Source organism: Astyanax mexicanus, chromosome 15 (assembly GCF_023375975.1).
Source record: "Astyanax mexicanus isolate ESR-SI-001 chromosome 15, AstMex3_surface, whole genome shotgun sequence".
In the NCBI taxonomy this organism is placed as follows: Eukaryota; Metazoa; Chordata; class Actinopteri; order Characiformes; family Acestrorhamphidae; genus Astyanax; species Astyanax mexicanus.
Window position 1 is genome coordinate 25,747,327 of NC_064422.1, and position 24,017 is coordinate 25,771,343.

General features: G+C 36.4%; 1 protein-coding gene across 2 annotated transcripts; it reads right to left on the bottom strand.

The window, feature by feature from the left end:
- Positions 1 to 1,593: 1,593 nt before the first annotated feature.
- kif20bb (kinesin family member 20Bb) lies at positions 1,594 to 23,933 on the bottom strand. 2 transcript variants are annotated; one of them, XM_022668843.2, is made up of 30 exons: positions 23,530 to 23,933; positions 23,311 to 23,419; positions 21,739 to 21,828; positions 21,501 to 21,620; positions 21,257 to 21,395; positions 20,978 to 21,162; positions 20,207 to 20,267; positions 19,910 to 20,107; positions 19,644 to 19,755; positions 19,472 to 19,543; positions 18,771 to 18,920; positions 18,449 to 18,611; positions 16,903 to 17,184; positions 15,830 to 15,966; positions 15,609 to 15,738; positions 13,755 to 13,914; positions 13,607 to 13,668; positions 13,400 to 13,519; positions 10,670 to 11,823; positions 8,611 to 8,749; positions 8,395 to 8,517; positions 8,238 to 8,298; positions 7,946 to 8,071; positions 7,729 to 7,838; positions 7,453 to 7,590; positions 5,900 to 6,094; positions 4,820 to 4,894; positions 3,721 to 3,859; positions 3,416 to 3,552; positions 1,594 to 1,931 (listed from the first exon to the last, which is right to left on the bottom strand). In XM_022668843.2, exons 2-30 carry the CDS (start codon positions 23,413 to 23,415, stop codon positions 1,848 to 1,850), a joined length of 4,767 nt encoding a protein of 1,588 aa, XP_022524564.2. In that variant the 5' UTR covers positions 23,416 to 23,419; positions 23,530 to 23,933; the 3' UTR covers positions 1,594 to 1,847. The 2 variants fall into 2 exon arrangements, with proteins under 2 accessions (XP_022524564.2, XP_022524563.2); XM_022668842.2 differs by having other exon boundaries at positions 13,755 to 13,959.
- Positions 23,934 to 24,017: the final 84 nt, after the last annotated feature.

Sequence of the window (24,017 nt, forward strand, 5' to 3'; positions counted from 1 at the left end):
ATTCAGCTCTGCTGCTCATCCCACGAATGTACGTTCCTTACAAAAGGTGGTTCCATTTAAAAGGGACATTAACAGGCTTACCAATGGTACAATATGTATTGCCAAGAAGCCTTGCTATAATAAAAAAAAAATCTAGCAAACATTTTAAATGATGTGTGGGTCATAATATGCATTTTTTAATGAAGTGTTGGTTGTTGATGTTTTGAAGAAAGACATGCATTTACGCTGCTATAACAACCTCCTGAAGTGTTTCGAGTATTAGTTTCTACCCATTTTTCAAACGCGTTTTCGCATTTTCATGTGGCTCGATTCTCATGACATACTAAGTGATTAAGTATTAAAAGGGCCCATTTTTGCACTGTAATTTTTTATTATTAAAGACCCACAGGAACGCTGCTTTATATTACCGTATTTTTTGCACTATAAGGCACTCTGGATTATAAGGAGCATTATGTGACACTAATCCTTCTAATTCAGCAGGTCTCGCAGCTGGGCACTGAAGCTAAGCTACGTTAAGTAAACAGTTAAGTTTGAAGTCAAATGAGCAATGGGTGTTAATCTACACAGATTTCTCCCCTGAAAACAGTTTATTTGGGTGAGTGAAGGGCTTTCGTTTATTTACAGTAAATTTAGATTTCCAGATTTCCACTAAGACTGTGTGCAGCAGCATTAGCAGCTAACTGCTAGTGCTAACCTGAGGAACCCTGAGTGTTCCTGTAAGCCAGGGCGATATTAGCGAGTGGTTTCTACCACATAGTTTGTTTCAACATGGTAAACACACAGGCTACAGTTCAATATACTCACCTCTCAATGTTAAAAGAGCTAGCTAGTGCTTAGCATGGTTAGCGGCTAATGCTGCTCCTGCAGTGCTAGCTGGGGTTAGCAGCAGGCTTCAGGACGATAATACAGCTAATACCTTGGTGCTGGAAAACTTCACTGCAACTTCTTTATAACTCTGTACTAAACTGGAGTGGCTTTACTGCTCCTCACAACCTGACTAGTAAATTTCATACATAAAGCACACCAGGTTAAAAGGTGCACTGATGATTTTTGGGAAAATTAAAGGATTTTAAGTGCATCTTATAGTGTGAAAAATACAGTAATTAATTCTCTGGTGGTCCCAACCCTTAAACAACGAAACGGTCACATGGTTTCATAGATTAGCCACTAGCAAAACAGAAGCTCTCAGAAATGACATGTTGTTGGAGTTACTGGAGCCTCAGTACAGAAGCAAAACAGTGTTGTTTTCAATGTCACACGAGTTTGGCCACAGATGGTGGAGTGCAGCAGTGACTTGTCTTAGTGCCGTGGGCAGAGATCAAGAGGTGCCAGTGAAAATGTATTACTTACTCTTCTCAGATGACAACCACCTCCATCCACTGACAGTGGTAACAAATGGCTTTCATACAGCACACTGACCCTTCACATTCAGACAGAACAATCCTGTTCACCTCCACTAGTTCACAGGAATAATTACAATCTACAACAGTCATGACAACAGGACAGATTTCATCACTCGACCTTTAGACTGAGAAGAGTGTCAGCACTGAAACAAGTTCCAAAATGCAGAGAGAAATGATCTCAGCGCTCCAGTTCTCTTTGGGAGGTTTATTCATCTCTCCATATTTTTCCCATCATATTTTTTCTTACTAAAAAGGAAAACATGCAGAGCAAGTCAATAAAAGAAAACAGCTGTATGTACAAGTGCAGTATATAAATTCTACCAGCTATAAAGCAAATATTTACATCACTCAACAGACAACAGATTCCAGTGCACACAGCTCAGATACAGAAGGTTCTGGAATGTAAATGAGAATTAAATCCAAGTGGAAATGTCCTCATGGGCATCATTTCTTTGCTGTTCTTGTTCTCAGTTTTCTCTTGATGATGAGATGATCACTTTCTTTGTCTTCTTGATCAATTCCAATGATCTGTGAAAAAAAGAATCAAGATATAAATAAAAAAACAACTATTGCCTATTGTACCCAGAAAAAAATGACAGTGTTAAATGAACTATTACAGAGGTGAATTTACAGGGTTCTGAATAACATACAGCTCTGGAAATAATTAAGAGACTACTTCAGTTTCTGTAATTTTGCTATTTATAGGTATGTTTGCGTAAAATGAACATTGTTGTTTTATTCTATAAACTACAGACAACATTTCTACTAAATTCCAAAGAAAAATATTGTCATTTAGTGCATTTATTTGCAGAAAATGAAAAATGGCTGAAATAACAAAAAAAGACGCAGCACTTTCAGATCTCAAATAATGCAAAGAAAACAAGGACTTTAAGTTGCAACAAGTTTTAAGAGTTCAGAAACCAATATTTGGTGGAATAATCCTGGTTTTTAGTCACAGTTTTCATGCATCTTTGCATGTTTTCCTCCACCAGTCTTACACACTGCTTTTGGATAACTTTGTCACTCCTGGTGCAGAAATTCAAGCAGTTCAGCTTGGTTTGATGGCTTGTGAGCATCCATCTTCCTCTTGATATTTTTTTCAAGAGCTGAATGGTACCATTTACCACAATGTTTAAAATTTTAACTATTATAGTAGAGTTAAATCAGCACCATATGGAATCATATAATAACTATTCAGCTAATTAGTGTCAGTTTTTACTCCGCGGGTAACTCCATTTATTTTCTGAATTATTTGTTAATATACACCCAGTTATTTTAGTACCTGTGGGAAACTCACTCTGCTTTTGTGGTTGCAAAGCATGCTGGGAAAGAAGCGAAGTCAAGAGGTGGAGACAGTATACTTTGTGAGTAGTTGACTTTTGACTCTAAGAAATAAAACAAACTCTCAGGATTGTTTAATACTTAGAGATGTTAGGAATGTTAATTCCCATGGAGTCAAACCATGTTTACACTGTCATTTTAACCCACTTTAACCTTTGAGAGGATAAGAATGCACCAATATGGAATTTCTAGGTTGTCTTGAGTTTCCTGCATCCATTTAAACCACTGGTTGTGCACATCCACAAAAATAAATGAAGTATATGTGAGGTGCAGTACACAACGTATGCTTTGGGGCAGTACAGTAGAGCTTAGAGTGTACCCAAAAAATCCAGCCGACCCGGCCCGGCCCACACACTGTCATTATGAGTCCGATATAAACCGGCGTGGACACTTCACACTGCTACATTTACACATTACAGGCTGTATTAACTACCTCAGGGGCACTAATGACAACACATGATAGAACAAACTGTGCTGATTTAATATACCTTGTGGCAATGAGACTTAATAGAATACTTAATGATTCAATGATTAAGAGTTGTGTCCCAATACCTTTGTTCATATAGTGCACGCAAAGTGTACAATGTAAATTTGGAATGTAAAGTGTGGCTGCATCTCCAACAAAACACATATAGTAAAAGGGTTTAATATGATCACAAATCTTTACTGACCGGATGAGAAGGTATGTCAAAAGGAGAGGAAATCTGGGTCTTGAAGAGCTTCCGTTTGGATCTTTTGGGCTTGTTGTTGGTTTCTGCAATCTGTGACTCTGGGGATTTCACAGCAACCATTGCCATGATTTTCTTGGCTGCAGAGTGAGAGAGAGAGAGAGAGAGAGAGAGAGAGAGAGAGAGAGAGAGAGAGAGAGAGAGAGAGAGAGAGAAAGAGATGAGGCTTGGTTTATACATAGCTGAGGGGATCAGTAAGTTAAATTCAATAGCATTGATGAAGGCTAAAGTACAGAGCCAGAACTGACCTTTGCTGCCAAGCAGGGTTGGTGAGCTCTGGATGAAGTCACCGATCTTCTGCAAAGTTCCATCCTTTCTTCCTTTCAGGCTAGCAGGAGAATCCTGTTGCTTTAATCGATTGGCCTTTTTACTGAACACTGTGGGAGACTTGTGGGAGAGAAAAGAAATATTGCCACAAATGAACAATGAACACACTCAATACTGAAGATCAACAATTGATTATTAAATGCTGTATAAACAGAGCAGGTCACGAGGTGGAACAGTAAAATGCACTGCAGTAAATTTACAGATTTGTTTTAAAATACAGTATATTCTATGTCTGAAAGTCCTATTATGTCTGCTGAATCATAATGAAGCATAACTATTTATTCTGTTATATATACACACACTATTTAAACTGTTTACATACAGGTGTATCCTAAAAAATTAGAATATCTTCAAAAAGTTACTTTATTTCAGTAATTCAGTTCAAAATGTGAAACTCCTATATTATATAGATTTATTACATACAAAGTGTTCTTTTTAAGCGTTATTTTATTGTAAACGATTATGGCTTACAGCCAATGAAAAAAATCAATGTCTCAGAAAGATTGAATATTATATAAGACCAATTGGTACTTTTGGCAGTGTGGGAAGTCCTGCTGGAAAATTAAATCTGCATCTCCATAAAAGTTGTCAGTAGTGCAGGAAAACACTGCACTGACTTTGGTTTGGAGATGGTTTGGAGAGTCATGTCATCTGCTGGTGTTGATCCACTGTGTTTTATTATCAAGTTCAAAGTCAGTGCAGTGTTTTCCCAGAAACACTTCATGCTTTCCTCTGTTGACAACTTTTATGGAGATTCAGATTTCATTTTCCAGCAGGACTTGACATAGTCATAAACATAAAAGAAAATAAACACTTAAATTAGATCACTCGGTGTGTGATACATCTATATTATATACGAGTTTCACATTTTGAACTGAATTACTGAAATAAAGTACTTTTAAAACTTTTCTATGATATTATTTTTTTTTAGATGCACATGTATATTAGCTAATGAATTATTTGGAGTACATTATTACTCTCCAAACCTAATTTTGAAGACAGTTTAACACAAGCACATACCTCCACAGACTGAATATTGACCCTGGAGTTTCCTCTTAGCCGCAGGTTCTTCCTGTTCTCAGAATCCACAGATTTCTAGATTACAAAAACAAAAAGCAGGTCTAAATCTCACTTCATTCAATTTAAAGCTCATGCATTTATAGAAATAATTAAAAATATTTAAAGAAAAAATATTGTTTGCTATTGAATTAAGAATTTGTAAAAAATATGCTGAGTACATTGACTTTTGAAAAACAAAAACAAAAGATCTAGGAGGGTGAGTTGTTTGGTGTGATTGGGGCAGTTATCTAAACATTTCACTGGGACAAATTTGAACTGTGTACAGTTGGCCTTCTCCTCCAACCATCTTCAGTTTTGCCACATCAGCTGCCCTAGCTAGCACCACACTGAGTGATGGAAGAGAGGGAGGGCAATTACTCCCATCCTAAGAGAGAGAGAAAGGTCAATCATTCTCTCCTGGGTTCCCAGCCACTGACGGCTGTGCTGGATAATATATATATCTTTAAAGAAATTCTTAATTTCGCTTGATACCACAGAATTTCTATATAAAAAATGATGTAATGCTGTCAGTAAGGAACATCAGTTAGTAACAAATGCTGTAAAACAATGTATATTGAACTATCCAAAATGTTTTAAAAAAAGCTTTTAAATCATATAGCAGTTATATATTGATATATAGCCCTACCAACAATTAGAAGCAGGTTAAAAATAAATAAAATAAAATAAATTAAAATCAATCTTCATTTAAATGATTCATTATTGATTCATATAATTCTTTAGTGAAAATAACGATTCTTTTATTAAAATATTTTTACTAATGGTAGGTTGAGTGTTCTTTGTACAATTACAACATTAGTTCTCTGAAAATATCTGAACAAATCCTGTAGCTATAACTAAAATATCTAGTCGAATCGAAACAAAACGGAAATTTACAAATCAGAATTTATTCAATTTCAAAATCGTCTATTTTTCAACCCCAACAGACAACACTATTGTGTCATAAAGTCAACAAATTCATCCAACAAATATAAAGCGGCTCTTTTTAAACAGAACGATGACTGTCACAAAATATCAACAGACCTCCATCTCAGCACTCTTCCTCTTCCTAGCAGTGCGTCTGATTTTGACCGTGACCGACTCCTCGGCTCCTGGCCTGCGGACGTTGACGCGGTCAGGCTTGAGCGGGGTGAAGCTGATCTCCAGCTGTGGTTTGGGGAAGCGTTTGTCCTCTCTCTCACTATCAGTGGAGAGCACTGAGGAGTCCTGCGCTGCTGTCTGCTCACAGCCATCAAAAAGAAGATTGATGAAGACAAGCACATTCAGGCCTGCACGTGTTACAGAGCATTATAACAACAGTGCTGCTGATATACAACCCCTAAAATAAACTACAAATAAAGATGCTGCATAGGATTCTTTGAGTAATGCCATTAAAGAACCATGTTTGTTCTCCTCCTCCTCCCAAACACATGTATTCATGTATATAGGTGTGTATGAAGAATGTGTTAAGAACAATTGTAAGAAAGAAGAATGTTAAAGGTCTCATTCCATCGTTTTTTCATTTATTTTAAAATGTCTAGTTGTGGTCTCTATTATGAATAAATGCCATGTGAGCCATTTGTAATAATAATAATAATAATAATAATAATAATAATAAATACATATATAAATAATAATAAAAACAAATAAAAAGTGCTCGTGTTTCTGTATAGCCCTGCTTTAGTTCAACGAATTAGTGGTTTCTGAAAAAAAAAAAGACAGGATTTCGTCTCTTGATCATGAATATTCATACATGCAAAGACATCGTCTCTGATTGGCTAACAGCACTGTAGCAGAGAACGTGACCTACATTTGTTTTTATAATATATGCCTGGTTATAGTGTGCTAAATTTAATATAATATAAGTATGTATAGGAGGTTTACAAGAGGCTTCGTCAGCTGGGCATAACATGGCTCTACTACATAATAGCTGAAAGTAAAATCCTTTTTATTATATATTAGCAGAATGACAACTATCAAATTAATTGACTAACTTATCTATTATGTCTTTAGCCATTTTCACAATTTGAGCCAAATATTACACAAATATTGTACAACTTTTTAGTCAGTGCAATTTGATTCAAGAACTGGGTGATACAGCATTAATCCAAAATCAATATTTTTAATGATTTGGGCGACAATTTGATATATTATGTCTGTTTTATATGCACATGATTTGTGTGATTATATTTTTTCAATTATACTTTCAAAATAAACATTTTTTAAATGTACTTGTATGTTTATAATAGCTAAAGCATTAAAAGCAGCATTATGCAAGATTTTGGATTTCTTGCTTTTCATGGGTTCCCCTACAATAGGAATGTGTAATATGTGCATTGATTCATCTTTTAAGATCTATGTATATTATTGGAGAAGCATGTGGACTGAAGCAAGTAAAAAGTCATAGTATAAAATATTATTTATACAGCACAACACGCTTCTCATGAGGCTTGCACCAAAGTTACATTATATTACAATCTAATGTTGCATTAGACTGTAACAGATTATAACTTAGATGGCAAACAGACAGTTTACCTGTAAAGCGCAGGACACATCCTGCTTTAATAAAGAGAGAAATGGAGAGAGAGAAGTTTTACCTCTTCAAGTTGCCCTTTGCAGGTAATCTTATCCTGGGATTGGTCCATAACATGGTTCGCTTTTTCTTCTGGCCTTTGGGGGGCATCGTTTGGCTTAAGCTCTCCACCTAAGCCCCTCTCCAACTCCTCTTCATCTGTCTGGAACATCAAAAGAAATCATTTTCTCCTACTACTGAAAACACCCATCCGTTTTTCTTTCAGAATAGAGGCTACAGCAGAGGAGCAGTGTAGGATTTGGAAATGCAGGCAGATCAAAGACTCCTGGATTGCACTTACTGTCAGACGTCTTGCAGTTCCTTCTCCTTTCTGTTCCTCCTGGCGTTGATTTCCAGAGGTAGAGTCAGTTTCTCCCCCCTTCTGGCACTTCTCCTTAAGCATCATGAGTTCTGAGAGGGATCAGGAAGTGTTGTAGTTATTAATAATGTCAGTAACACAGACAAATGTGTGCTTTAAACTGTCTGAGGAAAAAGAAAATATGCAATGTTCTTGTCACCTTCACTTAGGGATTCAATCTCGTTCAGTCTTGCCTCCAGAACTTGCTCCTGCTCCGTTTGCATTCGCTCTTTGTCAGATAACGTGAGGCGCATTTCTGCAATCAGCTTCTCCTTGGCCAGAAGTGCTACAAATATAAATCAAATGCCAGCTAAGGATTTTTCTCTCTATTTTACAAAGTCTAACGTCATTGGATTAAGAGGATTAAATTAAGATACTGAGATAAATTTGAAACCGTGCAAAGAAATTGACTACAAATGTTAGCTTGTGAGCCGCTCATTTGAAAGGATTACCTTGACAGGTCTCCTGGTACTGCTGGAGATTTTCCTGGGTGCTGGCAGTGATGGCTTGCTCCTGTCAAAATGGAAAAATTTAGATAAACTGATTAGGGAAACAACCTCAAAAGAAACTCTGATAAAAATCAAGACGAGACCAAATAACAGCGCTCACAGTCTTAAGCTCCTCAATATCTTGCTTCTTATTGGCCAGATTTCTCAAAGCTTGATCCCTCTCCTCCGTTAAATCACCCAGCTGTTGCTGCAACTTTCTGATCTCTTCAGTGAGGGATGTAATCTGAGACAGAACACATTGGTTTTACATGTCAGTTCCATCAGCAGTTCTACTCAGCCTTTCAACTTTCTTTTACCACAAGCTACGAATACTAACCTCGTTCCGCAGACGTTCAGCTTCTGCTCCACCCTCAGAAAGCTGGATATGCAGATCAGAGATATGCTTCTCCTTGTGCTGCAGGTCAAGAGTTAAGCTCTTAATCTGATCTAGTCCATCATTCACCTGTTCTTTAGACCTGTCAGGATCATAATCAATAGTGCAGGGCTGATTAGGCACAGTATACGCAGGCAAATTTATTAAGACACATAAAAAATATATTTAATATAAGTACACCCATATCATAGCTGGATTACAAAAGGTACAATGGAGTGTTCCTTAATGTCATTTACACACTGCTGGACTTATTCAGGATGAAGAGTCTAGATTGAGCCCATAACTGAAATATTACCTCTATGTTAATAATGTGTGTGACACTGAACTAGGGCTACACAGTTTTTCCAAAAAGAAAAAAAAAAATGTTTTCTGTAACATTTATTGCATTATTAGAAATATATATATTTAAATAAATAAATAAAAAAATCACCAGATTTCTTCACACGTCAATGATCCAAAATGTTGTGATTTTAATCATTAATATCAAAGAGCAAGGCAGCAAAGTAAATTATATTGCACTGATTTAATATGCGTCTAGTAAATTTAGATGTCCAACAGTTACGTAATGTTAATAAACAAAAAATATGTGAAATACTAAATATTTTTCATTATGACAGCTTTTTTGTGAAACAAATGATGGAAAAATCTGAAAATATCTGTAATTTTGACAGATTACACTAAGCACAATCTACTTTAAATATATCATATCATATGTCTTATATAATATATAACATATATAAAACAGCAATAGTCTAGTCTCATAAATAGTAATTTTGATTACGCTAAGAAGGAGAGAAAGAAGTGGCTAGTATAATCAAACTGGCCAGGTTGTAAACTAAAAAAGGTAAATTGATTTATAATTGGCCTCAGGCAGAACCCAATTAAAAAAAACTATCGTTATGGTTATTCACCCAGAAATTCAATTCAACAGTAAATCAATAAATGAATGAAATTGGACAACTCATTAGCAAGCACTTCAGGTCAAACTATTCCAGTTTAAAAACTAGGTGTGCATTGATGTGGAAATTCTAGGCCGATGCTGATATCAGATCACACACACATACATACATATACACGTACAGCTCTGAAAAAATTAAGAGACCACTTCAGTTTCTGAATCAGTTTCTCTGATTTTGCTATTTATAGGTATATGTTTGAGTAAAATAAACATTGTTGTTTTATTCTATAAACTACAGACAACATTTCTCCCAAATTCCAAATAAAAATATTATCATTTAGAGCATTTATTTGCAGAAAATGAGAAATGGCTGAAATAAGAAAAAAGATGCAGAGCTTTCAGACCTCAAATAATGCAAAGAAAACAAGTTTATATTCATAAAGTTTTAAGAGTTTAGAAATCAATATTCGGTGGAATAACCCTGGTTTTTAATTACAGTTTTCATGGATCTTGGCATGTTCTTCTCCACCAGTCTTACACACTGCTTTTGGAAAACTTTATGCCATTCCTGGTGCAAAAAATCAAGCAGTTCAGTTTGGTTTGATGGCTTGTGATCATTGTTCTTCCTCTTGATTATATTCCAGAGGGTTTCAATTTGGTAAAATCAAAAAATATATAATTTTTAGGTGGTCTCTTATTTTATTGCAGAGCTGTATATATATATCTGCTGATGCTGATGGCAATGCTAATATAACATTAAAATCAATTGATTTAAACTATAAGGTTGGAATTGTAGTATTGCAATTATTGGCCGATTTTAAAATAAATCTGATATTATTGTGCATCCCTATTCAAAATAAGGGGTGGGCAATATGATCCTAAATAAAAACAAAAATTATAATTTTTTTTTTTATATTCTACTGCTACATTAAGCAGAAATTAACAAAATAAATAATGTAACAGCAAAAAAAAATCTACCACAATACTAAAGTGCAGAATATTTAATATAGGTATTTAAACTGTTTCACGATATACTGTGGATGATACGATTATGGCACACCCATAATTAAAAGGTCTAGCATTACCATTAGGGCAAGGACTTACTTTAAAAGCTCCTGGGTTTTGGCCTCCAATTCCGCATCCTTATGCACAAGCTGCTCCTCCATCTCTCTTCTTCTCCTCTCTGCCTCATCCCTTGCTTTAGAGCTTTCTGCATTAGTTTTCTCTTGTTCTTCTGAGGAGGATCTGCTGCGCTCTTTCTTCAGAACATTCTTTGCTTTGCCCAACTCATCTTGTGTGTGCAGCAGCCTCTCCTGCAGAGCGGCACAGTGGCCCTCTCTCTCAGAAAGCTCCGTCTCCAGCTCCATGACTCTCAAAGAGCTGCGTGCGTAGGCCTGCTCATGCTGTTCCTGCTGCACCAACTGTTGCTTTACATCATCGAGCTCTGCCTGGAGCTCAGACTGCCTTATCTTCATTTGCTCCACTGCCAGCTTCTCAGCTTCGTAGTGGCCCAGAATGTTCTGGTTCTCCTCTTTTTGGGCGTCTTGCTCTTGTTTAAGCTGAGTGCACTGGTTCTGCATGTGACACATTTCCTCTTTGGTCTGTGTGAGCTCTTGCTCCAGTGTCTTGATCCTCTTGCTCTTCTCCTGAGTGTTGGACATCACCAGCTCACACTCTTTGCGGAGAGCCTCGATAGTTTCCTGGAACTCGCAGCCGCTCTTGCGTCCCTGGTCGCTAAGTTCCTGGCGCAAGTTCTCGGCCTCCAACTTCAAGGATTCGACTGTATCGAACAGATTGCTGCACTCTTCTTCACGTTCTCTGATAAGAGCTCTGGCTGTTTGCAGCTCCTCAGAAAGCTTGGCTGCTACACTGGCTTGACTGCTTAACTCTGCTTCTTTGGCTCTGAGCTCGGAGCTCAGGTCGCTGGCCGCCTGCTGGAGCACACAGAGTTTGCTGGCGAGATCTCGGTTCTCATTTGCGAGTTTCACTGCTGCTGCTTTCTCAGCCTCGAGCAACGAGACGGCAGCTTCATGGGCACAGGTCTGCTTTGCCAGATCATCAGTGAGATCCTTCAAATTCTGCTCGAGTGAATGCTGTTTCTGTTTAAGCTCATCCAAGCAGAGGTCCTTTTCTTGTAAGGCTTTCTCAAGCTGCTGAATTTCTTGGTCTTTCACGTCCTGATTGCCACTGCTGAGTATACACTTGCAGTTGTTTCTATAGTGTAATATTTCCTCTTTAATGGTCTCAATGAACGCCCTCTGATGAGAAAAAAAAAAACACACACACAAAACAAAAATACATAATTAATCAGTGCAGGTGTACTGAACTTACAACATACATCGTAGCCAAATCAAATCAAAAACTTAATTGAACTGTCACCTTGTGATTTGTGGTGCCCCAAAAGAAAATGTGCAAAATTAAAATAAAAACCTTATTAATTATCAAATACTGATTTTGATATTTCAGCACCTGAGTTTACTACACATTAGGAGTGGGCAATATTATATCGTATACAATATATCTTGACACAGAAATATTGTGATATTAAAAATCCATATCGTGATAGAGATGTTTACTGTGAAGCTTTAAGTGTATTTATTGTATAACTGTTTTAGTTTGCAGTTTATATGCATGCACTAAATATTCTGCAATATTTTTTGCTGCATTATATTATTTTTATGCTATATTACTTATTTTGCCACCTTATTATTATGCTGTTATACTCTTATACTATAATTCCTGAAATTATTTAATTATTTTTCTGTTTTCCTATATCACCAAGTATATTGTTATCACAAAAATACACTGAAATATCGTGACATTATTTTAGAGCCATATCGCGCACCCCTACTACACATTCTGACATGCTTATATCTACTTTTGTGCATGTACATAACTATAAACTGCATGGAAATGATGTTGAACTATCCATCTAGCTTTAGATATGCAAACAGCATCGAAAAACAAAGTGTTGACAGTAGGCCTGTTACAATAAAAAATATGAAATAATTTTTGTGGACGATACATCGTCCCAGAAATTATTGTGCTAAACATTAGTATTGTCATTGCAAGACCATTAAATGCCACTGACATAGTGATTATAGAAAAGCATAACAAAGCAATTATACTCTTTTAAAAACAACTAAATGTTAATTAATCATAGTTTGGGAAATATACACTCTCTCTTAACCTTCTGCAGTCCACCTTGTGTATGAAGTTACAGTTATTAAAGCATTATATATTTAAACAAACATACAAATAAACACAATAAACAATATCACGATTATCAAACATTATTTAGGCAATGTCCATATATTGTACGGTAAGGTCGATAATGTTATTATTGTGACAGGACTTATTGACAGCAACATTCATAACACAAACCTCAATAGATTTATGAATCAGAGCAACAGCTTTTCTGTGAGTTTCACCAAAATAGACTATTATTAACAATATACATAAAAATGTGTGAAAAGAACATGTTAATTTTTTTGCAGAGTTTTGCAAGTCTACCCTTTTCAAATAACAAACTTGCTGAAATGCACTGCCAGAAAATGAAGAAAGAAAACTACTAAGTGCCATCTTAGAGGAGGAAACTGCTAAATTAAACTATATATGTATAGATGCAGAGATGTGCATTTCCAACTAGTTCATGAATGTCTTCAATTGTGTTTTATTAATCAACTCAAATGAATAAGTACAGTGCTTTTTTTGTTTAAATAATAACAGCTAAAGACTGGGGAAAATATTTTAACGGAATTAGGGGGGAAATATGGACTGTATACTGTATTAGTACATTTCACAACAAAACTTTCTTCGTTTGTTAAAACTTACATCTTCATTAGCTGTTTCAATATTTTGATCCAAAGTGGTCTGCAGCTTGGAGATATCATCATCCTTCTCTTGGCAGATCGTTAAGAGCTCTGCACACCTTGTTTTCTGACTTTCGTAATTCTAGATGAAAAACAACAAAAAACAAAATCATAAATATCTAGAAATACTATTACATATCAAAACACAGCTTTTCTGAATTACACCAACCTTGTTAGCCTCCAGTAGCTGGTCGCTGGAATTTCGGAACTGCACACGCACCGCTTCAATTTCTGGAACGTAATTGACAATGCAGTTAGACTGGCGGAATACTGTCATGCTGTGTTTGATATGGTGAGATCAAAGTGAGCAAACACACCCATGGTTTTCACTTCGAGGAGCTGCTTGCTTTTGAGAAGCTCTTCTGCCATTTGGTCCAGCTGCGCCCTCAGCTTGCTGACTGCTCCAGGGGAGTGAGCCCCCTTCTCCAGACACGTCTGTGCAGCTACCGCATCTTTCCTGATCTTAGCCAGGTCACTCTGCATAGATTCAATCATCCCATCCAAACCCTCATTCTTAGTCTCCTGAATGACAGAAACAGCATACTTCTTCATACTGGATTACATTATGACCACCTCTTTGTTTCTACACCCATTATTAATTACATAATGTTTTTTTTAGCTCCACTGAGCATATAGAAGCACAGGTGGATCAGTTTTTAAAGGTGTCATTTCATCGTCTTTTTATTTATTTTTAATGTCCAGTTGTGGTCTCTAGTATGAATGAATGCCTTGTGAGCTGTTTTTGAGAAAGAAGAAAAAAAAAGAAAAGAAAAAGTGCTCCGGTGATCCGGTATAATACTGCTTTAGTCCGGTGGTGGAGTGGGCAGGGAAAAACAATTGGATCTCGGCTCTTGCTACATGCAATCATATCGCCTCTGATTGGCTAACAGCACTGCGACACCAGGAGGCAGCGAGACGGACAACAGTTAGAAACATTGGAAAATAAAGACATTTTTACACTTATAACAGTCTTTGCAATGTCATATGTTACTGTACAACATGTGTAATGCCCTGCTAAGTGCAGTTCAGCCGTTGCCCTAGTCCGACCTAGTCGAAGTCTCTGTAAAATGCGAAATCCACCGGAGATCCTATGTAAACCTAGTTACTTACACACAGAGGTGGGTAGTCCAGCTCCAGAAAATAAAAATGGATTTTTACTTTTAGGACCTGGACTACCCACCTCTGCTTACACAAGATAGCTAGCTAGCTAAGTAACTAAAATAAACAGAACTGTTCTAAACATACACACCTACCTATCTTAATTGTACTTCGCTGGTGGTGTTTCATAGACAAATTCTAACCATTTGTTTCTTAGCTATGAATTACTGGGTAAAGAATATTACACTGATGTGTTATTTGCACAAATAACACAGGAACAAACTGCCAAGTTCACACAAGAACGCAAGCTAAGGTGGGTGAGGCCATAAATACTACCTCACAGGTTGATGTAGACACAGGTGCTTTTCCTGATCGACTTGTTTTTCTGAGTATATTCTTTTACTAGCTACTGCAGGCAATGCAGGTTGAGGAAGAGGTTCATGTGCAGCATGCATATACAACTCAGAGAGACTTACTGTATTTCACAAACAACAAGAAAAAGTGGATTTTAGTGAAAGGACACCTTTAAACACTGTCTCCACTCACTATCCTCTCCTTGTAGATGGAAAGTCAGAGACATATGCTCATCTGTTGCTCCACAGTTTGTGTGGGTCATCCTCTAGTCCTTCATTAGTGGTAACAGGATGCTGCCCACAGGATGCTGTTAATGAACTATTCTCAGTGTAACAGAGAAAAATATACTATAAGACACCACCACGTCTGTCACTGCACTGATAAGAAAGATCCACCACCCAAATAACACCTGTGAGCTCCTAACGATTGAAAAACAGGCTAAAATGAGGATAATGAAGTTAGCATGGAAACAGATAGACTACTTTTTAATTACAGAACCACAATATGTCCCTATATGCGCAGTAGAACTGAAAAATGGATAAGGAGCACAGATGCAAAGAATGTTCATAATGTTATGCTTAGCCAGGGTAAATATGCAGCTCTATTTTTTTACAGATCATACTTATTTACTTACTTTAAAGTCAAATGCTGATGCAAACGGCATTTAAAAAAAAATGTGTTTCAGCAAACAGGCTCCAAATAAAATGACCAACACTCACCTCTGTTGCGTCTCCAGCCATGCTTGTGTCTGCCAACTCGCTGGCATTTTTGTTGACTAGATTCTTCAGTATCTCCAGCCTCCTCTCTGCTCTTTCTTCAGCAATTTCCTTCTCTCTCTGAAGACGTTCACTGAAAAAACAAAACTCATTAAGTCTGTCTGGCAGGTTAGAGTAGGTAAATTTCCTTGAGAATGGAAAAAAAAAAAGATGGTTTGTTTTACTTGTAGTCCTTTTCCATGTTGGAAAACAGCTCCATGAACTCAGCAGTAACCTCTTCCCTGATACGAGATTCCATGACCAGTTTTTCAGAATCCACCTTTGAGAGCTTTTCTTTAAGCTCACAAATCTTCTGCTGAAGCTGAGATAAATAAACACAATAAAATTAAAGATGCACACAAATTATTATTTCTTAGGTCAAAACTAAAAAAAAAAAAACATTTGGAAAAAGGATTAAAATCACAAACATGTATTTTCCACAGCTTTTCCTTATTTTGCCACTTGTATATAATTTATATTTGCTATTTACCAAATAAATTAAATAGCCTGACAGTATTCACCTTGTTTTTTTTTCCTAGAGAAAAAGCAATTTCAATTTAAATATTACAGCCAACAAACCAACAAAGAACAATACATTTACCTCAGCAGCACTATTCTAAGCATAATTATACCACAGTAAGGTCCTATCCTGCAATGTGATTGGCTGAGGGGCGTCCTATGAGTGCCGTTATCAGCTGGTAATGCACTGTAACCGAAGATCTCCATGTATTACTCCACCACATACAGGTAACCTAGCAACGATGCAGCGCTTACTATTAAGTCACATGAAATCTGCACAGAGAAAGGCAGGCAGTCTTTCGATAAACATCCTATCCTAGTCCTGTACAGCTTGTATCTTTTAGCTGGAAAAAAGCCAGTTTTTCCAACCAAGCAAGAACACCACTCCACTCCAATAAGAGTCCTTGGGCAAAGCGTATTGCCACTACCTCCTGATAGTATTGCGCTGCTGTTTAAGCAAAATTATTGGCAAGTAAACACACTTGAGGGAGAGTACCAATGTCCAGGTCTGGTACATCATCTAACAGATGCATTGGTAAGAATCATGCTAAATGATGGGGAGAGAAACCAAGATGGTTGGTCGGTCACGCTTGTGTTGTTTTCACATATAAACTTGGGAGACTCAGGTCTACACATTGTCTGTCGGACATGTTCTCACTCCAGCAATGTTTCTTATTATTTCTTTTTCTTATTTAGAATTTATAAGGATACATTCAAGCAATAATAGAGCAAATCATACCTCATTTAACTCTTGATCATCTTCAGCTTCTAAAACAGTGTTCTCCATGACACTCTCATCATCACTTGCTTCTTGTTCCTCTTCCTCTTCGTCCTCCTCACCCTCTTCCATGTCTTCATCATCCTCATCTTCCTGCACATCCTCCAAACTGGACTCCCACCCAATCAGAGTGCTTCTCCTGGTCCACTCTTTCTTGTCCACATTGTTGATCATTATTGAGACGTCTCTGGCGGATTTTCTGGGCACAGCACTAAAGACGGGTTTTGGGTTCACGACTACAACCTGCAATGTGGTTGGTAAAAACAAATCAGTTTTAGTCACATCAGAGCTGATTACTGAAGTGCTGTTTAAAACATACTGTAATGGTTTAGTCTAGAGTGTAAGATACAGTAAGTACAAAAAAAGGCAATGTTGCAATGATGTTTATCAAAGGCATCCTGATATCGATGTGAAGCGCAATACATTTATGTTTCAAATGAATTTAAGCTCATGTTTGGCACTTGGATTAGCTGCTCATTTTTCCTGCTCTACCTCGCTCTGCCTCCAGCTTTGTTATGTTACGTGAACATGAATTACAAGCTCAGCTTGAAAAGCTCACTCTATTGCTGCATGAGAGTAATACCCTGCTGCGCGTATCAGGACATAATGAAAGAAGAACTTTGCTCTGCTTGCTCAATAAAACAAAAACATAAAAACAAAAATGTAAGTCCTGAATTAGCCAAATATATTTTTTAATACCCAACATCTCCCATTTAGATAAAAATTGTTCAGTCTTTTGCTGAAGGTAGGTTCTGTACTCGGACAATAGTTAACCGTGTCCAGAATTACCTGTGGGTCCTGAGATGATATTTTAGGATTGTTGTGGACTTACTAACATTTTTGGCCTGTGGTAACTTGCTTTAATGGTTGCTTCTGAAAGTGTTGGCAGTTTTACATTATTGTCACAGTAAATATTTTTGTCTGGAAAATACACCGTATTTTACGAACTAAATGGCGCACCGGATTATAAGGCGCACTCTTAATGAATGTCTATTTTCTGATCTATTTTCATACATAAGGTGCATTAGATTGTAAGGCACATTTTAAGCAACACTAGTAAGGAACAGGGGTGTCGCCATGTTTCCCTTCTAATTCAAGCAGGTCTTATCGTTGGGGCTGCCCAAGTCTAATGAGTGCTGGATGTTAATCTATACAGATTTCTTTCCTGAAAATTGTTTTTTATTTTAAGTACGTTAGTGGGGTTAGCAGCAGCGCTAAATGTGGTTAACAGCACTTAGCGCTAATAAATGCCACCCGACAGCGCTTTTGCTACAGACATAGATAAACGAAGATGCAAACAATATACTAAACTAAAAAGCTATTTTTAGAGACATTTAACATCAAAACTATTTTATTCTGTTACTAATCTCTTCTAAGCAAATCTGAATGTAAAACCTTCAGCTATAACCACTGTAAAGCTAAGGCTTCAAAAACAGAACAAACACAAATCAGACTCATGAATATGGTAACAAAGAGGCAGGGATAGAGAAATAAGTTCATGTCTGACCTTCTGAGCCACTGCTGAGAATTTGAGGACATTCAGAGTTTCATCGAACATTGAAGCACACTGGTTAATGTTGACAATCATGCACGCTTTCCCACGGCCACTGAAAAAGCCTTGCAAATAATGAGTCAGCTTGCTCTCTCTAAATGGAATATGCTGTTGGAACCTAGTTAAAAAGAAAAAAGCAGTAAAGGTACAGTCCACTTTGTGCTACAGAATGATTTCAAGGACTTGGCAACAACAAACATGAAAAACACAACAAACACGGACATATTTCTGCAAAATCTGTGGAGAATTCTGTAATTAAGAGTTAGTAAAGGCTCACTTGGACTGTGTTTGATTCAGTCTCAATGCATTTATGCATTTTCCCAGAGTTAAAAGCGATGTGTTGATATTTCCGGCTTCTTTTAAGCGCTCTCCTCGGTTCTGGGTCTTGGCGCAGCGCTCTGATCCCGCCAGATCACACAAAGACAACCTGAAAGATTAGAAGATTCCACAGTTTAGAGCTTTGTCTTTAAGAGAACCAAATTTAGATGCAAATCCACTATATGGGGTGTAAAAAAGCATCGTTGCACAATGCATCGCGATGGAAAAATATGACAATGTGCATTGTGTGAACAAACAATCTGTTAATGAAACATTAAGCATCTTCATTGTTTGAACATCAGCTCACAATCCTGCTAGTGCATTCTAAAGAACCAGTGGGCATAAGCAAAGGGCAGAGGCACAAGTTGTGGCTCTCTAGGCTTTGACTCTCATGGACCGGGAGAGATGACCGATCCTCCGCCCAGCCCTCGCAGGACAAATGGAACAACAGATTTCCAATAATGTTATGGAGTGAAAAGTACGAAAGTACCAAATTTAAGTAAAATGTCACAATGAACAGAAATACTTTAGTAAAGATACTTTAAAACTTATTTAAATATTGTGAGAAAATCAATTTGTTAATTCAGAATCAAACTGTGAGCAGAATGACTTGCTACACCACCTCTATCCACTACATTAGAAAAATAAATGTAGACTTACTCGCTTATTGTTTGGACTCGAGGAACGCACATATCTTCGATTCGCAGAATTCGGATGGAGAAAATACTATGACTAAAACAAGATAGACAATTTGAGTTACATTTTACATCACTTTATAAATCATTTCTGCTTGTTAAACTTCATAATAAACAAACAATAGTACAAACACTACCTTCTGCTGGAAACACTGTTGAGCTTTGTAGAAGAAAAGCTCTGATTTTTCCTCCCAATCTTCAAAACTCTGTAGGCTTCATCTGCACTGTTAACCTGAATCCATGTCAGATCTGTGGAAAAGTCAAAGAAGCAGTTCCAGTAAAAGTAAAAAAAAAAAGTATAGAGTATAAATCAAGTGTTTTAAAGTAAACACCTTAAAAAATGAATCTTTCACAATGTAAGCAGCAAAGAAGCACCAGACTAATCATCAATCTATCCACTTACCTTTGACAAACGTGTTGCCTTTGACATCTTGGCAAAGCCGAAGTACGCTCCTTCTCTGAGAACTACTCGAGGCAAAGTCAAGCAGATCATGTATGTTTTCATTGTAAATCTCACAGAAGGAGACCCAAACTGAGAACTTCACATGAGAGTCTTCCTCCAAACAAAGACTGTCTTCATTTAGATCACTGCAGCTGGAACCTACAAGTGAAGGAATAACCGAAATCACTGTCTATTGCCTTATCTAAACAAAAACTATAAATACATAATAACAACAACATAAATTTAAATGATTCTTACCCTCAAGCAGTGTGCTACAAGCAGAATTTGACATACTAGAGCTGCTTTTCTGCAGATCATTCTACAAAAAAGGAAGACAAAGGGCACATGTAAAATAAATAAATAAATAAATAAATAAAAAATGCATGAAAATGTACAAAAATTTATAATTAATTATTTCTATCAAGATATAAAATACCACACATCAAGAGGCAGCACTTTAAATGACAGTAATTTAAGTAAATATAAATACTATAATACTATAAATTACTATTGACTATATAACAATTATGCCCTCATCATTACACAATTATAAACATTCAAAACTAAGTTTGTTTGTTTTTTGTCTTCGTCACAGAACCTAAATAATCATATCAAATCAAGATGATGTTTTAAATTATGAAGAACTAAAGAGTTTTCTAATCAAATTAAAGCGTCAGCAGTTCAGAACCCTTATTAGTAGGGGTTAAGGAAAATATTGATAAACCAAATGTGTTGTGAAATTACATTTTGCAATACTGTACTGATTCTCAAAAACAAATTATTAAGAGTATATATTTATATTTTAAACCCTGAGTGCTAGATAGAAGTGTTGTACTCTTCAGATCCCACTGTTCTTGTAAACGTTTTTGCTCAGATTTTATAGTCGTGTGTTTTTAAACAATGACAGTGTTCCTAAAATTTGACTTTTTGAGATCACAATACAAAGTCTTGCTTACAGAATCACAATATATTAACTAATAACCGCTATATTGTGATATGAAAGAAAAACAAAATAATAATAAGTTATACCTCTTTATATCTTCTCAGAAGGTTTTTCTTAATTGTAGCCTCTGCATCCTGCTGATCCTTAGTCAGTCGAGTGAAGTCTATGCAGCGGTGGGGCTTGATGTTATTCTGAGTGTAGATTCTTCCCTCAATACTATTAAAGATCACTTTCAGTGACCTTGGCAGAATTCCCACATCGGTTTCAGGTCCTTAGAAAAAGATGCGGAAAATGGATTACATATATTATATAAGTTAACATTCCAATTAAAACAAAAATGAGACCTAAAAGAAAAAAAAACTCACCTAAAAATGTGAAAGTTTTCCCTGCATTAGTAACCCCATAGGTGAAAATCAGGGAATTTTGTCCTGCCAGAACATCTTTCACAAGAGCTTTTGTTGTTCCATCAAATATCTGCCTTTGTGTAGTTTCTGGACTATACACCTGCACAATATCATCAGTTTTAACAAAACATGATTAACACAGGGTTAAAGGTTTTTCACTGTGCCAGATTTTACAGGGTAGATGAACACTATTTAGACTGTGTACCTTTGAGAACTGAAATCTCTGTGCAATTTGAGGTCCTAGTTTCTCACTTTGCCTGGCTGTTAGAGATGATCTTGGAGCCTTTAAAACCACAGTGTCTGGAGACTCGATTGAAATGCAGTCCTAGTCAGGAAAATCACAGTTAAAAAAATATAATTACAGTTCTACCATCTGCTTACACTATTACAGTTATGCTTTGCATCTAAAATTTAACACCAGCTTATTATAAATATTTCGATACCTGTGATTCACCGAAATCACTCTCTGTGGAGGTAAAAGGGCGTATCCTGAGGTAGACCTGCAAATGCTCCCTCTCCAATAACACAGAGTCCTATAAAGCAAAGCATGGTTCGTTGTATAAAAAAAATGCAGATTTTGTTCTTAATTGTTATATACAAAGAAAAATGTAAAAGAAAATCTCAAAAATAATTTGTGAAATGTAACCAACAACAATAAAAAGGTAGTCATTTATTAAAATGGCTAAAACAGAATCAGGTGCACCGAAACAAAATGTGGGGCAAGATAATTTAATTGTTTTCTGTATATAATGAAAATCTACTTTATTTTGGCTCAATCTGATGGAAGATTCTGTACTTGACATTGAGCTAGACAATATAATAAATCTTTTATTGTGTTGCAATAAATATTTTTATTGTATCGACAATAAGCATATTGAGGATATCATCATTACTTAAAGAACAGCGACCAAACTGTACAGTTCATTACAGAGAGTGTAAATTGTATTGACCATGTGCAACCAAATATCCAGATGCAAGATGAGCAGCAAAAATTAAATAAGAATCAATGTACAGTGCATGAAAGAATATTTGACTAGGAGAATCTGATGCATTTTGTCTGCTTGAGTACTGGGTATTGTGAAAATGTCTTTAAACATTGTGATATAATATTGGTACCATATCACCCAGCTCTGTTGGTTTGTAATTACATACACCAATGGTTGTGGCTTTTATACGGTTAATATCAATATCAGAATTGTTATAGATGAAATATATTGTGATATTAGGGCTGGGCAATATGACCCTAAAATATCACCACCATATGTTAAGGTGTTTTTGAGATAGCAAACTTCTTGACAATAGGACAATTTATTCATTTAAAAATAAACTGCAGCAGAACTCATTTAAAATAAATTTTAAAATAAATCAAAAATAAATACATTATTTTATTTTCTACATTCAGTAGAGAGAAAAACATCTATAACCATTTGTCAATTTTGCAAACAGTAGCTTATCAATACTGATTTTGCATAAAACAAAATGTGACAAAAATAATAAACAATGTAGAAATAATAAAGCAATGTGGCCACAAAAGTGCAGCATATTTAGTGCATACATATAAACTGCAAACAAACAATCAAAACAAAAATAAATATGGTAAATATATAGCAAATCAAGCACCAATTAGACAGCTGTCAACAATACTGTATATATTATGATATGGAGTTTTTTCATTGTGTCTAAAATGTTGGAGATATTATTGCATATAATATGATACATCATAGCACACTCCTGCGTGATACAGATTTTTGCCAATTCATCCAGCCCTATTTTGACACCAACTGTCAAGGTTGAATTTCCTGGGACAGCTGGACCTGACTGATTTTATAGATAAAATTAAGATTAAATATCCATAAATATAAAGATCCATTAATATACTCTATAAGTCTTGACATGGATTGGTGGTAACACTTGGTGGTAACACTTGTATACAATGTAGTAAACTATACCAGGTCTAGTATTAGCTGTTACAGACAGAGACGATAAAAGATGAAGGTTAAGCAGGGAAACAATACCTGGGTTGTGGGTATTTTGGAGAATTCGACAAACAGATCTTTTCTCAGATCTTCCACAGTGACAGCTCCCACTCTCTCCGGTTTATAATTCAAGCTGGACTCCATGACTCTAAAAGAGACAAAGAGAAACAGACCTCAGTGAGGAACATCAACACGCTGCTGATCAGCATGTAACTAATGAATAGAGCAGTGTGAGTATACCAACGCTAAGTTACCTACCTTAAATAACGCTAAGACTTCCCTGATTAATCGTTGCTACCGCTGATAGACTGTATCCATAGTAAAAGAAGCGGAGTGTGATGATAAATTAGTTATTCATCTTATTATTTAACTAGCAAACCAAGCTAGCTTAAAACACAGTTGAAAGGACGTAACCTAGCGTAGCCAGCCTAGCTAACGTTAACCTGCGTCTATCCTACACGCTTCAAAAGCAGCTCAAATAAGCTAAAACGAACTAAAACGCATATTGGCTGTGTAACTACAGATAAACTAACACGCAACTATCCCTAGCAAGACTATTTAGCTAGTTTTAAACCGGTTTAAATCTAACCCTGTTCATAATATGTACCGAGCGCCTAGTTTAGTACTGTTGTGTTCACGGCTGCCGCGGTCCTCCGTTCAAATCGCACCAATCAAATTGCTTCCAGCGAGCCGCAGTGGCCGTTGGGACCGGAAGTCACGAAGATGTAGTTTTAAGCAGTTCGACT

What these genes read in the sequence shown, in the direction of transcription:
- kif20bb (XM_022668842.2), bottom strand. Translation starts at nt 23,415, where the DNA reads ATGGAGTCCAGCTTGAATTATAAACCGGAGAGAGTGGGAGCTGTCACT. An exon ending in AAAACCCAGGAGCTTTTAAA is followed by an intron (nt 8,750 to 10,669) that starts GTAAGTCCTTGC and finishes TGATCCTGACAG; the next exon opens with GTCTAAAGAACAGGTGAATG. An exon ending in AACCCTGCTTGGCAGCAAAG is followed by an intron (nt 3,553 to 3,720) that starts GTCAGTTCTGGC and finishes CTCACTCTGCAG; the next exon opens with CCAAGAAAATCATGGCAATG.